Source organism: Coffea eugenioides, chromosome 2 (assembly GCF_003713205.1).
Source record: "Coffea eugenioides isolate CCC68of chromosome 2, Ceug_1.0, whole genome shotgun sequence".
NCBI classification, from domain to species: domain Eukaryota; kingdom Viridiplantae; phylum Streptophyta; class Magnoliopsida; order Gentianales; family Rubiaceae; genus Coffea; species Coffea eugenioides.
Window position 1 is genome coordinate 55,327,494 of NC_040036.1, and position 16,864 is coordinate 55,344,357.

Here is a 16,864-nt window from a genome sequence, read left to right on the forward strand (position 1 = left end):
TCCAAGTCTCGCGAGGAGCATGAGCAGCACCTAAGAATTGTTCTGCAAACCCTAAGAGAGCATCAGTTATACGCCAAGTTCAGTAAGTGTGAGTTTTGGCTGGAGAAAATCTCTTTCTTAGGGCACGTAATTTCCCAAGAAGGCATCTCGGTTGACCCGGCGAAAGTAGAGGCCGTGACCAATTGGAAGAGGCCAGAAAACCCCATGGAGATTCATAGTTTTCTAGGGCTGGCTTGGTACTACCGGCGTTTCATTAAAGATTTCTTCAAACTAGCCGGTCCTTTAACCGACTTGACAAAGAAGGATGGTCGGTTTGTGTGGGATGCCAATTGCGAAATGAGTTTTCAGGAGTTAAAGAAAAGATTAACTATGGCGCCAGTTCTAATCTTGCCCAACGGAGTAGACGGGTTTGCCGTCTATACCGACGCGTTGCGGGAAGGTCTGGGGTGTGTGCTGATGCAGAACCGGAACATGATATCTTTTGCCTCTAGTAAGTTGAAACTCCACGAGCAGAATTACCCGACCCACGATCTTGAGTTAGCCGTGGTTGTTTTCGCTCTGAAGAAGTGGAGACACTACCTTTACGGGGTGACCTTCGAGGTTTACTCAGATTACAAGAGCCTTAGGTACCTCTTTTCACAAAAGGAATTGAATATGAGGAAGCGACGGTGGATGAAATTTCTAGAAGATTACGACTGCACTATCCACTACCATCCGGGGAAGGCAAACGTGGTGGCTGATGCCTTAAGTCGCAAGGTTCAAGTAGCAAGGTTAATGATCAAAGAGTGGGAGTTATTAGAATCCGTTTGCGAGTGGAAACCCTGTCTTGGGAGTCATAAGGTGGTTTTTAGTAATATTAAGATAGCATCCACCCTATTGGAGCGAATTAAAGAAGCACAAAAGGAGGATTCGATGGTGCGAAAGTGGGGAGAGAAGGTGAAAAAGGGGGAATTGACCGATTTCAATTTTAGTCCTGAGAGTATTCTAAAATACCGAAACCGAGTGGTGGTGCCTAAAGATGAAGCGTTAAAAACGAAAATCTTAGAGGAGGCTCATCGGTCCAACTATACGATCCATCCGGGTAGTAGCAAGATGTATCAGGACCTAAAAGGAGCCTATTGGTGGGACAATATGAAGAAGGAAATCACTTTGTACGTGCAGAAATGCCTCGTTTGCCAACAAGTTAAGGCAGAGCATCAAAAACCATCAGGCTTACTACAACCTCTTGAGATACCCGAATGGAAATGGAAAAACATCACAATGGACTTCGTTTCAGGTTTGCCGCGAACGCAACGAGGACACGATGCCGTTTGGGTGATCGTCGATCGATTAACCAAGTCGGCCCATTTCTTGCCGGTAAACATGAAGTATTCCATGGACAAGTTGGCTCAGATATACATGGACGATATCGTGAGGCTACACGGCGTTCCTGTGAGCATCGTCTCGATAGGGATCCCCGTTTCGTATCTAGGTTTTGGCAGAAATTCCAAGAAACTCTGGGGACTAAACTCAACTTGAGCACGACCTATCACCCTCAGACGGATGGACAATCGGAGCGAACAATCCAAACTCTCGAGGACATGCTACGGACCTGCATTTTGGATTTTGGAGGTAACTGGGTCAACACATGACCTTAGTAGAGTTTGCGTACAATAACAGCTACCATTCATCGATTCAAATGGCTCCATACGAGGCACTATATGGACGGAAGTGCTGGTCACCAATTTATTGGGACGAAGTTGGCGAGAGAAAGGCACTGGACCCAGCAACTATTCCATGGATGGAGGAAGCTCGAGAAAAAGTCATGTTAATACGACAATGACTCCAAACCGCTCAAAGCCGACAAAAGAGCTACGCGGACAATCGAAGAAAAGATTTGGAGTTCGAAATTGGGGACCATGTGTTTCTTAAAGTCACACCATTACGGAGCATCACAACAGGTAGAGGAAAGAAGCTCCAACCGAGGTTCGTTGGATCTTACAATATTCTCTAAAGGGTTGGTAAGGTAGCGTATCGCCTGGAACTACCGTCCAGTCTCTCTCGAATTCACGACGTCTTCCACATCTCGATGCTTAAGAAGTACTATCCCGACCCATCCCATATCTTACAGCCAAAGGAAATCGAAATAGATGAATCGCTCACTTACGAAGAGAAACCTGTACAATTGCTTGACCGGAAAGTTAAAGAACTGAGAAACAAGCAGATTCCGTTGGTTAAGATATTGTAGAGAAACCATGGGGTAGAGGAAGCTACCTGGGAGGTGGAAGAAGAAATGCAAAAGAAATACCCTGAACTTTTCGTGAGTTAAGATGAGAAATTTCGAGGGCGAAATTCTTCTAAGGGGTAGAGGGTGTGAGACCTCGTAAATTTTCTTATTTTCTAGGTTTTATTCTATTTAATTGCATGCTTTTCTGCATTTTCTTTATTAGGAAAATTTTTTAGATAATTTTTATGAGTAAATATAGTTTTTAAATGATTTTTCTAGTATCGGTTAGTTTTTGAGAAATTAAGAGCGTATACCGGACGTGGGACCCGCTAGTGCGGAAAGTTCGGTAAAATTCGGCCAGTTAGGTTAAGTGTTGGATACCGGATTTATTTTAGCAGGTGTTAAGAGATAACTACAGGTCACTGGATGAGTTGGTGTGAGAGGAACAAAAGGATAACCATGTATTAATTGAAGTGACAAGTGTCACTTGGTGACTAATCCTTGGAGTTTGACCACACTATTCACTACTTTACCAATTTAATCAAAAATTACCCAAAAATCATCCTTATTTGTAAGCTTCATGGCCGGCCCTCTCTAAGGAAAAAAGAAAAGAAAACTCTCCACTTTCTTACCTCCAATCTTGTTCAATCTTCAATTCTAACCGATTAACCTTGGATTTTCTCCATAAAAACCCTTAGTTTAGTGATTGTGAGGTGATTTGTGAGGCCCCAGTTCGTTCTACGTTGAGATATTCATTATTTGGGCGGTAACGTTTGGTTTGGGAGTATTTCGAAAACCCTAAGTAGGGATTAAGATTTAAACCCTAAGTTCCGGTTAAGATTGAAAACCCGTTTTTCTACATTTTCTTTATTAGAAAATTCCCCAGATAATTTTTATTGAGTAAATAGAGTTTTTAGATGATTTTTCTAGTATTAGTTAGTTTTTGAGAAATTAAGAACGTATATCGGATATGGGACCCACTAGTGCGAAAAGTTCGGAAAAATTCGGCCAATAAGGTTAAGTTTTGGATACTGTGTAAAATTTATCGGGTGTTAAGAGATAAGTAGTGTGTGTGAAGTGATTGATGTGAGAGAGAAAAGAAAGATAAGAAGGCATTAATGGAGGTGACAAGTGTCACTTTCCTATTGGTTGGACTTTAAGAATTACTATTTACTTTCTTGACTTTTTTTGACCAAAGGATTAAATATCAAAAAAAAAATGCCCAAAATTCACCATTTTTCTCTTCCTTGTGGCCGGCTCTCTCCTTGCAAAGAAGAAGGAAATTCCACCAACTTTCAAGCTTCCATAAGCTTCAATCTTCTATAAACAAAAGCTTAGACTAGATTTCACTCCATAAAATCCTATCTTCTAGTGCTAGTAAGGGTTGTAGTGAAGTTTGTTTGAAGAGCTAAGTGTCCAACACCTCTCTACATCTCTTGTTCTTAGGTAAGTGATGTTTTACTACTTCCTTATACTTAATGATGGTTATTTTGTGCGTAATGGTGGCATAAGTGTTAGAATATATGATTTATTTCTTGATTTGAAGAGTTTTGGTGAAGTTTTCCATTTTATGATGAATTTGCTGGTTTAATATGAATGGGATGTTGTGGTCTTGTATGATGAATGGTAATGGTTTAAAATGACTCTTGTAGGTGTGAATTGTTGATAAATGCAATCAATTTTGAATTTGGAAGAATTTCTGGAAAATTAGGGTTCTTGGTTGAACATTCTGTCCGAAATTTTAGGTCATAGCTAGAGGCCGAATTGGACTTTGCTCAAAACATGAAAGTTGTAGGTATTGATGAGGTTGAAGTGCCTGCAAAATTTCAGGGAATTTGGATGAGTGTAGAGTGAGTTATGACGAAATTACTGTAGCTGTTCTGCTTTGATCAGAATGCGAAAACTGCGTTGGTATTTGGCTGTTTTGACTGGAATTGGTTTGGATTTTGAAGTTGGTGTCTTCTGATGAAATGTAACTGGATGTCTTAGCTAACATATGCCTTTGGAATATCGGCATTTGGACTTGTATGGACTGAGTTATATCGATTACAGTTTTCTACGTTTTGCAAACCTGTTTTGGTGAATCTGGTTTAGTATTTGGCACATTTGACCTAGTTGTGCTAGGAACTGGATTGAGTGGCCTTCTCCAATATTGTAACCCTGTTTCTTAGCTTCGAAACGGTGGGTCTTACACCCCCATCCGATAACCGTAGTGAATTTGGTGCCATTACCGCATATTAAAGTCAAATACGGTTTGTGATCCTGTTTTGCAATTCTGGTATAGTGTCTTGCATTTTTGACCTTGTTACATTCAAAATTGGACAAAGTTTCCTTCTTCAACATTGTAGCCCCTTAAGTCCCGGATATCCCTGTAAATTTTCAGGTTAAACGGATTAGTATATCCTGAGCTATAAACGAAATACTCAAACCTATTTTGACCGTCAAATTCTGTTACGTTTTTGGACAGTTTATGACTGGAACTTTGGCTTCACATTTGACTGGGTTACAAGCTGTTTGGGCTTGCGACCAAAACACCAAACTTATAGCCTTATATCAGAGCTTTCTAACGCCCTTGGAATTTCATGAATCGGATTTATAAAACCTGAGATATAGCCGAGCAAATAGGGCCTGCCCGTGAAAATGACCATTTTCTGGTCAGATCTGTTTTGGTCCTGACGACCAACTTCCGTTCCGAATTTGGATTACCAACCTTCATGAAAGTTGTTCCATTTGGAATGAACTATCTAACTGCCAACTTTCAGCTCTTCTGCCCATGTGTAGCATAGAAAACAGTTTGCACTCAAAACTGACCATTTGTGCATTGGCCAGATTTCGTAAGTGATTGTGTTTGGTCATTTGGGACTGAAGCCTCCAGTTTCAGTTCTGGATGTCTTCATAACAGTTGTTTTTCATCCTTTAAGCTTCGATTTGGCATCTCATACGCCTTAATCCGATATTCGTAGCTCAACTTATGGGTAAACTAGAAATGAGTATCAAATCTGCCGTTTCCGTTTCCGTCCGTCATATTTACGTGCGCGCGTGTCGTTTTACCGTTTTGCTTGTTTTGGGCATGTTAGTGGCCGTTTGTGATAAAATCTTCTATTTCAGACAGCGGTGAGCTAGGCGGAGCCGGTGGGGCCCACTACTAGCGAACGCGCGAAGCGATTTTGCTTTCGTACTACTTTTGGTATTTTGAGTAAGTATTCAGGCCAGTTTGATGTGTTTTCTTTGCTATGTGTTTGAGATATGTGAAAAGGGTACTTAGGCGAGGGTGTACTTTATCGCACTCGACCTAAACCCTAATTTGAATGTATAATTGTACTTGGCATATGTATATGACCCTTTTGGAACCAAAACCCTTGAGCTTGTGGCTCGGGGCGACTTTCGAGTAAAGTTTGTGAAGTTTGCAAAGTTTGTGAGTTCATGGGCCCGATCTAAGACCTGTTTGGACTATTCGAGCCGGTTAGGGCTTGGTCGAAGTCAGTCCAACTTAGTCTGAGGTCACCAAGTTTGTAGGTTCATGTTATGAACCAATTTTGTGAATCCAGTTCACCGAGAAGGTGACCAAGTTTGTGACCCGAGCTTGTGACTCAAGCTCAAGTTTGTGATTTCGTTCGCCCGGGCAAGTTTGTGAGGTGACTGGCCAGTGAGGGTGATAAGGTGTCGGTGGGTGTACAAGTGAAGTTCTACGGACCATTAAGTGTGGTCGACGGAGTGTCGGCAGGAGATCATGCATGGCATATGAATTGGCTTTGGAGCCACCTGTATCCTTATTATGTGATGTTACTTTTCTGCTTTTGCTTTACTCTTATTGTGTAACTGTTGCTACGTGAATTTATGCTTTCGCCCCTGTTTACTTACTAAGCATATAGCTTACCCCGTTCCATTTGTTTTCCTTAGCAGGGGCCGACGCGGGGACTTTTGGTTCGTATACTAGTATAGTTAGATTGGCTTGTAATAGTTGAACAGTTAGGATGTTTGTTTTTGTTTTGGTGGGTTTGTATAAGGACCCTTCTTAGGGTCTACCTTTTGCTGGTTATTGTTATAGTATTTTAGAGCTGTTTGGCTTGATGCTTTTGAAGATGTAAATAGACTTTTGGTGGTTGTATATATTATGAATCGTGTTCTTGTGGCTTAGAAGAGTTTTATTAGCTTTAAGTTTTGAGTCCTGGCGCGAGCTAGGCAGGCGGCCCGCCGATACCCTTGGGTTCGCCCTTGGGAGAAGTGGGGTCGTCACAGTTGGTATCAGAGCTTAGGCTTCAGATCTCTGTAGTGTATCCTAGGCTAAAGTTTAGGATGCCGGACTGTGGGATTTGATTTGATTTGAAAGTTAAGCAATTGAGGGGTAAAACCTATAGCTGCTTCGCGTGGTCTCTGCGCAGAGTGAGCCTGGATGAAGTGGCGAATAAGTATGAAGGACTAAGTGTTCGTTCGAGCATAAGTTATGGATCATAAATGTTATAGGCCTTAAATCTTTCTCATGGTATCTGAGGACTATAGATAGGTACGTCAGGTAGGAATTTCGATTGTAGATAGTTTACTCTTGGGACTGCAGCTCGAGATGTGAATTATCTTATTTCGGATTCTTGTGCCTGAGTACTCCAGAGTTTAGTACTTGAGACTAGCATTTTGAGAACATGAACAGGCTTTGTCTGGCTAGAGTGAGTACAAGATATCAACGGGCACCTTGGGGAGTGGAGTAAGAAACCGAACGAGGGTGATTTTCCCTGAGCGTGGGACGATAAGTCGCGTTTCTTTCATTTTGTCCTTGCACTACATGTCATTTACTTGTGGTATGTGAATACCTATATATATAGTACCTGCAGCTCTTGACTTTGTCTAACTTGAAATGTCCCTTGGTGTATATGATGCATTATATTGTGTATATGTTGGCGTGGCTTGTATATATATGTATACATTTTGATCTTTTGATTGTTTTGAGTATTTCAACCCTTTAGTTCGTTGATTGAAATTTCGAGGACGAAATTGTCCTAAGTGGGGGAGATTGTGAGGCCCCAGTTCGTTCTACGTTGAGATATTCATTATTTGGGCGGTAACGTTTGGTTTGGGAGTATTTCGAAAACCCTAAGTAGGGATTAAGATTTAAACCCTAAGTTCCGGTTAAGATTGAAAACCCGTTTTTTCTACATTTTCTTTATTAGAAAATTCCCCAGATAATTTTTATTGAGTAAATAGAGTTTTTAGATGATTTTTCTAGTATTAGTTAGTTTTTGAGAAATTAAGAACGTATATCGGATATGGGACCCACTAGTGCGAAAAGTTCGGAAAAATTCGGCCAATAAGGTTAAGTTTTGGATACTGTGTAAATTTATCGGGTGTTAAGAGATAAGTAGTGTGTGTGAAGTGATTGATGTGAGAGAGAAAAGAAAGATAAGAAGGCATTAATGGAGGTGACAAGTGTCACTTTCCTATTGGTTGGACTTTAAGAATTACTATTTACTTTCTTGACTTTTTTTGACCAAAGGATTAAATATCAAAAAAAAAATGCCCAAAATTCACCATTTTTCTCTTCCTTGTGGCCGGCTCTCTCCTTGCAAAGAAGAAGGAAATTCCACCAACTTTCAAGCTTCCATAAGCTTCAATCTTCTATAAACAAAAGCTTAGACTAGATTTCACTCCATAAAATCCTATCTTCTAGTGCTAGTAAAGGGGTTTTTTTTTTTTTTTTGTAGTGAAGTTGTTTGAAGAGCCTAGTGTCCAACACCTCTCTACATCTCTTGTTCCTTAAGGTAAGTGATGTTTTACTACTTCCTATACTTAATTGATTGCGGTTATTTGTGCGTAAGTGGTGCATAAGTTGTTAGAATATATGATTTATTTCTTGATTTGAAGAGTTTTTGGTGAAGTTTATTTTATGAATGAATTTGCTGGTTTAATATGAATGGGATGTGTGGTCTTGTAATGATCGAATGGTAATGGGTTTTATAAATGACTCTTGTAGGTGTGAATTGTTGATAAATGCAATCAAAATTTTGAATTTGGAACGACATTCTGGAAAATTAGGGTTCTTGGTTGAACATTCTGTTCCGAAATTTTAGGTTCATATGCTAAGAGGCCGAAGATTGGACTTTGCTCAAAACTGAAAGTTGTAGGTATTGATGAGGTTGAAGTGCCTACAAAATTTCAGGGCATTTGGAGAGGTGAGTGAGTTTATGACGAAATTACTGTACAGCTGTTCTGCTTTGATCAGAATGCCAAAACGCGTGGTATTGGCTGTTTTGAACTGGAATTTGGGTTTGGATTTTAAGTTGGTGGTGCTTCTGATGAAATGTACTGATGTCTTAGCTAACATAATGCCTTTGGAATTTCGAGCATTTGGGACTGTATGGACCTGAGTTATATCGATTACAGTTTTCTGCGTTTTGCAAACCTGTTTTGGTGAATCTGGTTTAGTATTTGGCACATTTGACCTAGTTGTGCTAGGAACTGGATTGAGTGGCCTTCTCCAATATTGTAACCCTGTTTCTTAGCTTCGAAACGGTGGGTCTTACACCCCCATCCGATAACCGTAGTGAATTTGGTGCCATTACCGCATATTAAAGTCAAATACGGTTTGTGATCCTGTTTTGCAATTCTGGTATAGTGTCTTGCATTTTTGACCTTGTTACATTCAAAATTGGACAAAGTTTCCTTCTTCAACATTGTAGCCCCTTAAGTCCCGGATATCCCTGTAAATTTTTAGGTTAAACGGATTAGTATATCCTGAGCTATAAACGAAATACTCAGACCTGTTTTGACCGTCAAATTCTGTTACGTTTTTGGACAGTTTATGACTGGAACTTTGGCTTCACATTTGACTGGGTTAAAAGCTGTTTGGGCTTGCGACCAAAACACCAAACTTATAGCCTTATATCAGAGCTTTCTAACGCCCTTGGAATTTCATGAATCGGATTTATAAAACCTGAGATATAGCCGAGCAAATAGGGCCTGCCCGTGAAAATGACCATTTTCTGGTCAGATCTGTTTTGGTCCTGACGACCAACTTCCGTTCCGAATTTGGATTACCAACCTTCATGAAAGTTGTTCCATGTGGAATGAACTATCTAACTGCCAATTTTCAGCTGCTTTTGCCCATGTGTAGCATAGAAAAACAGTTTGCACTCAAAACTGACCATTTGTGCATTGGCAGATTTCGTAAGTGATTGTGTTTGGTCATTTGGGACTGAAGCCTCCAGTTTCAGTTCTGGATGTCTTCATAACAGTTGTTGTTCATCCTTTAAGCTTCGATTTGGCATCTCATACGCCTTAATCCGGTATTCGTAGCTCAACTTATGGGTAAACTAGAAATGAGTATCAAATCTGCCGTTTCCGTTTCCGTCCGTCATATTTACGTGCGCGCGTGTCGTTTTGCCGTTTTGCTTGTTTTGGGCATGTTAGTGGCCGTTTGTGATAAAATCTTCTATTTCAGACAGCGGTGAGCTAGGCGGAGCCGGTGGGGCCCACTACTAGCGAACGCGCGAAGCGATTTTGCTTTCGTACTACTTTTGGTATTTTGAGTAAGTATTCAGGCCAGTTTGATGTGTTTTCTTGGCTATGTGTTTGAGATATGTGAAAAGGGTACTTAGGCGAGGGTGTACTTTATCGCACTCGACCTAAACCCTAATTTGAATGTATAATTGTACTTGGCATATGTATATGAACCTTTTGGAACCAAAACCCTTGAGCTTGTGGCTCGGGGCGACTTTCGAGTAAAGTTTGTGAAGTTTGCAAAGTTTTGTGAGTTCGTGGGCCCGATCTAAGACCTGTTTGGACTATTCGAGCCGGTTAGGGCTTGGTCGAAGTCAGTCCAACCTAGTCTGAGGTCAAATTTGTAGGTTCATGTTATGAACCAATTTTGTTGAATCCGGTTCACCGAGAAGGTGACCAAGTTTGTGACCCGAGCTTGTGACTCAAGCTCAAGTTTGTGATTTCGTTCGCCCGGGCAAGTTTGTGAGGTGACTGGCCAGTGAGGGTGATAAGGTATCGGTGGGTGTATAAGTGAAGTTCTACGACCATTAGTGTGGTCGACGGAGTGTCGGCAGGAGATCATACATGGCACATGAATTGGCTTTGGAGCCACCCGTATCCTTATTATATGATGTTGTTCTTTTCTGCTTTTGCTTTACTCTTATTGTGTAATTGTTGCTACGTGAATTTATGCTTTCGCCCCTGTTTACTTACTAAGCATATAGCTTACCCCTTTCCTTTTGTTTTCCTTAGCAGGGGCCGACGCGGGGACTTTTGGCTCGTATACTAGTATAGGTAGATTGGCTTGTAATAGTTGAACAGTTAGGATGTTTGTTTTTGTTTTGGTGGTTTGTATAAGGACCCTTCTTAGGGTCTACCTTTTGCTGGTTATTGTTATAGTATATTAGAGCGGTTTGGCTTGATGCTTTTGAAGATGTAAATAGACTTTTGGTGGATGTATATATTATGAATCGTGTTCTTGTGGCTTAGAAGAGTTTTATTAGCTTTAAGTTTTGAGTCCTGGCGCGAGCTAGGCAGGCGGCCCGCCGATACCCTTGGGTTCGCCCTTGGGAGAAGTGGGGTCGTCACAGTTGGTATCAGAGCTTAGGCTTCAGATCTCTGTAGTGTATCCTAGGCTAAAGTTTAGGATGCCGGACTGTGGGATTTGATTTGATTTGATTTGATTTGATTTGAAAGTTAAGCAATTGAGGGATAAAACCTATAGCTGCTTCGCGTGGTCTCTGCGCAGAGTGAGCCTGGATGAAGTGGCGAATAAGTATGAAGGACTAAGTGTTCGTTCGAGCATAAGTTATGGATCATAAATGTTATAGGCCTTAAATCTTTCTCATGGTATCTGAGGACCATAGATAGGTACGTCAGGTAGGAATTTCGATTGTAGATAGTTTACTCTTGGGACTGCAGCTCGAGATGTGAATTATCTTATTTCGGATTCTTGTGCCTGAGTACTCCAGAGTTGAGGCGCTGCTAAGTACTTGAGACTAGCATTTTGAGAACATGAACAGGCTTTGTCTGGCTAGAGTGAGTACAAGATATCAACGGGCACCTTGGGGAGTGGAGTAAGAAACCGAACGAGGGTGATTTTCCCTGAGCGTGGGACGATAAGTCTCGTTTCTTTCATTTTGTCCTTGCACTACATGTCATTTACTTGTGGTATGTGAATACCTAAATATATAGTACCTGCAGCTCTTGACTTTGTCTAACTTGAAATGTCCCTTGGTGTATATGATGCATTATATTGTGTATATGTTGGCGTGGCTTGTATATATATGTATACATTTTGATCTTTTGATTGTTTTGAGTATTTCAACCCTTTAGTTCGTTGATTGAAATTTTGAGGACGAAATTGTCCTAAGTGGGGGAGATTGTGAGGCCCCAGTTCGTTCTACGTCGAGATATTCATTAATTGGGCGGTAACGTTTGGTTTTGGGAGTATTTCGAAAACCCTAAGTAGGGATTAAGATTTAAACCTTAAGTTCCGGTTAAGATTGAAAACCCGTTTTTCTACATTTTCTTTATTAGAAAATTCCCCAGATAATTTTTATTGAGTAAATAGAGTTTTTAGATGATTTTTCTAGTATTAGTTAGTTTTTGAGAAATTAAGAACGTATATCGGATATGGGACCCACTAGTGCGAAAAGTTCGGAAAAATTCGGCCAATAAGGTTAAGTTTTGGATACTGTGTAAATTTATCGGGTGTTAAGAGATAAGTAGTGTGTGTGAAGTGATTGATGTGAGAGAGAAAAGAAAGATAAGAAGGCATTAATGGAGGTGACAAGTGTCACTTTCCTATTGGTTGGACTTTAAGAATTACTATTTACTTTCTTGATTTTTTTGACCAAAGGATTAAATATCAAAAAAATGCCCAAAATTCACCATTTTTCTCTTCCTTGTGGCCGGCTCTCTCCTTGCAAAGAAGAAGGAAATTCCACCAACTTTCAAGCTTCCATAAGCTTCAATCTTCTATAAACAAAAGCTTAGACTAGATTTCACTCCATAAAATCCTATCTTCTAGTGCTAGTAAGGGTTGTAGTGAAGTTCGTTTGAAGAGCTAAGTGTCCAACACCTCTCTACATCTCTTGTTCTTAGGTAAGTAATGCTTGAACCTCTACTACACCTAATGATGGTTATATTATGCTTAGAAGTGGCATAAGTGTTAGAATATATGATTTATTTCTTGATTTGAAGAGTTTTGGTGAGGTTTTCCATTTTATGATGAATTTGCTGGTTTAATATGAATGGGATGTTGTGGTCTTGTATGATGAATGGTAATGGTTTAAAATGACTCTTGTAGGTGTGAATTGTTGATAAATGCAATCAATTTTGAATTTGGAAGAATTTCTGGAAAATTAGGGTTCTTGGTTGAACATTCTGTCCGAAATTTTAGGTCATAGCTAGAGGCCGAATTGGACTTTGTTCAAAACATGAAAGTTGTAGGTATTGATGAGTTTGAAGTGCCTGCAAAATTTCAGGGAATTTGGAGTAGTATAGAGTGAGTTATTCCGTTTTTACTGTTGCTGTTTTTGGTGAACAGAATGTCCGAACTGCGATAGTAATTGTCTGTTTTGACTGGAATTGGTTTGGATTTTGAAGTTGGTGTCTTCTGATGAAATGTAACTGGATGTCTTAGCTAACATATGCCTTTGGAATTTCGGCATTTGGACTTGTATGGACTGAGTTATATCGATTACAGTTTTCTGCGTTTTGCAAACCTGTTTTGGTGAATCTGGTTTAGTATTTGGCACATTTGACCTAGTTGTGCTAGGAACTGGATTGAGTGGCCTTCTCCAATATTGTAACCCTGTTTCTTAGCTTCGAAATGGTGGGTCTTACACCCCCATCCGATAACCGTAGTGAATTTGGTGCCATTACCGCATATTAAGGTCAAATACGGTTTGTGATCCTGTTTTGCAATTCTGGTATAGTGTCTTGCATTTTTGACCTTGTTACATTCAAAATTGGACAAAGTTTCCTTCTTCAACATTGTATCCCCTTAAGTCCTGGATATCCCTGTAAATTTTCAGGTTAAACGGATTAGTATATCCTGAGCTATAAACGAAATACTCAGACCTGTTTTGACCGTCAAATTCTGTTACGTTTTTGGACAGTTTATGACTGGAACTTTGGCTTCACATTTGACTGGGTTACAAGCTGTTTGGGCTTGCGACCAAAACACCAAACTTATAGCCTTATATCAGAGCTTTCTAACGCCCTTGGAATTTCATGAATCGGATTTATAAAACCTGAGATAGAGCCGAGCAAATAAGGCCTGGCCGTGAAGATGACCATTTTCTGGTCAGATCTGTTTTGGTCTTGATGACCAATTTCCGTTCCGAATTTGGATTGCCGACCTTCATGAAAGTTGTTCCATTTGGAATGAACTATCTAACTGCCAATTTTCAGCTCTTTTGCCCATGTGTAGCATAGAAAACAGTTTGCACTCAAAACTGACCATTTGTGCATTGGCCAGATTTCGTAAGTGATTGTGTTTGGTCATTTGGGACTGAAGCCTCCAGTTTCAGTTCTGGATGTCTTCATAACAGTTGTTGTTCATCCTTTAAGCTTCGATTTGGCATCTCATACGCCTTAATCCGATATTCGTAGCTCAACTTATGGGTAAACTAGAAATGAGTATCAAATCTGCCGTTTCCGTTTCCGTCCGTCATATTTACGTACGCGCGTGTCGTTTTGCCGTTTTGCTTGTTTTGGGCATGTTAGTGGCCGTTTGTGATAAAATCTTCTATTTCAGACAGCGGTGAGCTAGGCGGAGCCGGTGGGGCCCACTACTAGCGAACGCGCGAAGCGATTTTGCTTTCGTACTACTTTTGGTATTTTGGGTAAGTATTCAGGCCAGTTTGGTGTGTTTTCTTTGCTATGTGTTTGAGATGTGTGAAAAGGGTACTTAGGCGAGGGTGTACTTTATCGCACTCGACCTAAACCCTAATTTGAATGTATAATTGTACTTGGCATATGTATATGAACCTTTTGGAACCAAAACCCTTGAGCTTGTGGCTCGGGGCGACTTTCGAGTAAAGTTTGTGAAGTTTGCAAAGTTTGTGAGTTCGTGGGCCCGATCTAAGACCTGTTTGGACTATTCGAGCCGGTTAGAGCTTGGTCGAAGTCAGTCCAACCTAGTCTGAGGTCACCAAGTTTGTAGGTTCATGTTATGAACCAATTTTGTGAATCCGGTTCACCGAGAAGGTGACCAAGTTTGTGACCCGAGCTTGTGACTCAAGCTCAAGTTTGTGATTTCGTTCGCCCGGGCAAGTTTGTGAGGTGACTGGCCAGTGAGGGTGATAAGGTGTCGGTGGGTGTATAAGTGAAGTTCTACGGACCATTGAGTGTGGTCGACGGAGTGTCGGCAGGAGCTCATACATGGCAAATGAATTGGCTTTGGAGCCACCCGTATCCTTATTATATGATGTTGTTCTTTTCTGCTTTTGCTTTACTCTTATTGTGTAATTGTTGCTACGTGAATTTATGCTTTCGCCCCTGTTTACTTACTAAGCATATAGCTTACCCCTTTCCTTTTGTTTTCCTTAGCAGGGGCCGACGCGGGGACTTTTGGCTCGTATACTAGTATAGGTAGATTGGCTTGTAATAGTTGAACAGTTAGGATGTTTGTTTTTGTTTTGGTGGTTTGTATAAGGACCCTTCTTAGGGTCTACCTTTTGCTGGTTATTGTTATAGTATATTAGAGCGGTTTGGCTTGATGCTTTTGAAGATGTAAATAGACTTTTGGTGGATGTATATATTATGAATCGTGTTCTTGTGGCTTAGAAGAGTTTTATTAGCTTTAAGTTTTGAGTCCTGGCGCGAGCTAGGCAGGCGGCCCGCCGATACCCTTGGGTTCGCCCTTGGGAGAAGTGGGGTCGTCACAATACAGATAATGTCTCCATTTCTTTAAAGCAAATACTATCGCCGCTAATTCCAAATCATGAGTCGGGTAATTTCTTTCATGCGGTTTCACTTTCCTAGAGGCATATGCTATCATCTTGTCATTTTGCATTAAAACACATCCCAATCCTGCCTTAGAAGTATCTGTGTAGACCACAAATCTGCCTTTCCCATTTGGAAGAGTTAGTACAGGCACTCGTGTCAAGCGTCTTTTCAATTTTTGGAAACTCTCTTCACACTTGGAACTCCAAATAAACTTCCCATTTTTCTTGGTCAGTTCAGTCATGGGTCCAGCAATTCTAGAAAAATCCTGAATAAATCTCCGGTAATACCCTACTAACCCTATAAAATTTCGAACCTCAGTAGGATTTTCCGGTCGTTTCCACTTTGAAACAGTTTCAACTTTACTTGGATCTACTTTAATCCCATCTTTAGAAATTATGTGTCCCAAGAAAGTCACTTCTTTTAACCAAAACTCACACTTGCTAAACTTAGCATAAAATTGGTGTTCCCTTAAAGTTTGTAAAATAATTCTCAAATATTTCTCGTGATCCTCCACATTCTTAGAGTACACCAGAATATCATCAATAAACACCACCACAAATTGGTCCAGATAAGGTTTAAAGACCCTATGCATCAAATTCATAAAAGCAGCAGGTGCATTGGTCAATCCTAATGGCATTACTGCAAACTCAAAGTGTCCATACCTCGAGTTAAAAGCAGTACTGGGTATATCTTTCTGCAAAATCCTCAATTGATAGTAACCCCGTCTCAAATCCAATTTCGAGAATACTACCGCCCCTTGCAATTGGTCAAACAATTCATCAATGTGGGGTAACGGGTATTTATTCTTAATAGTAATATCTTTCAAGTCTCGGTAATCTATACACAGTTTCAAAGTCCTATCCTTCTTCTTAACAAACAAAATCGGGGCTCCCCATGGAGACTCACTCTCTTTTATAAAGCCCCATTCCAATAAGTCCTGTAGTTGCAATTTCAATTCCTTCAATTCGGCTGGAGCCATCCGATATGGCGTCTTAGAGATAGGCGCTACTCCCGGAATCACATCAATCTTAAAATCTATTTCCCTTTCCGGGGGTAAGGACCCTAACTCTTCAGGAAAGACATCTGGGTAATCCTTCACTACAGGCATATCCTCCAATCTCACTTTATCACTAGGAGTGTTGATTAGAAAAACCAAATATCCCTAAACCCCTTTACTTAACATTTTTCTAATTCGGATTCCTGAGATAAGTGCAGATGAGACTAATCTACCCCTTACGTCCAGTTTCAAGGTTGCCTCACCCGCAATGCACAATTCTACTATTTTTGTCTTACAGTTCAATTGGGCATTATAACGGACTAACCAGTCCATTTCTAGGATAACATCATATCCCTTAATTGCTAAACCTATCAGATCGGCCAATAATTTTCGTTCCCTAATCCAGATTTCACAATCTCTATACATCAAGTTAGCAATTAGACTTTGGTTCCCAGTAGACGTTTTAACCTCCAAGTCATACGGTAATTTAATTGGTTTCAAGTCTATTCCACTCATGAAATTAGGGTTTACAAAAGAGTGTGTGTTGCACCCGGATCAATTAAAACCCTAGCTAAACGGTGAAAAATTAGAATTGTACCTTCAACCACCTCAGTCGCCTCAGGAACCTGTTGATAGCCTAGTGCATAAACCCTAGCCGGTACTTTCGATCGATTTCCTTCGGTACTGGTCTGCTTAGAGGTTGACTTTTCTGGTCTCTGAGTGTTACCTCCCAT

At 40.5% G+C, this 16,864-nt stretch overlaps 1 protein-coding gene across 1 annotated transcript in view; it reads right to left on the reverse strand.

Moving 5' to 3' along the window:
- The window catches only part of LOC113759909, an 18,984-nt gene extending 2,120 nt beyond the window's left edge, over window positions 1-16,864 (reverse strand). The window contains exon 1 of the mRNA XM_027302487.1: window positions 16,729-16,864. Within this exon, the coding sequence (XP_027158288.1) occupies window positions 16,729-16,864 (136 nt within the window). The remainder of the gene's footprint in view (window positions 1-16,728) is intronic.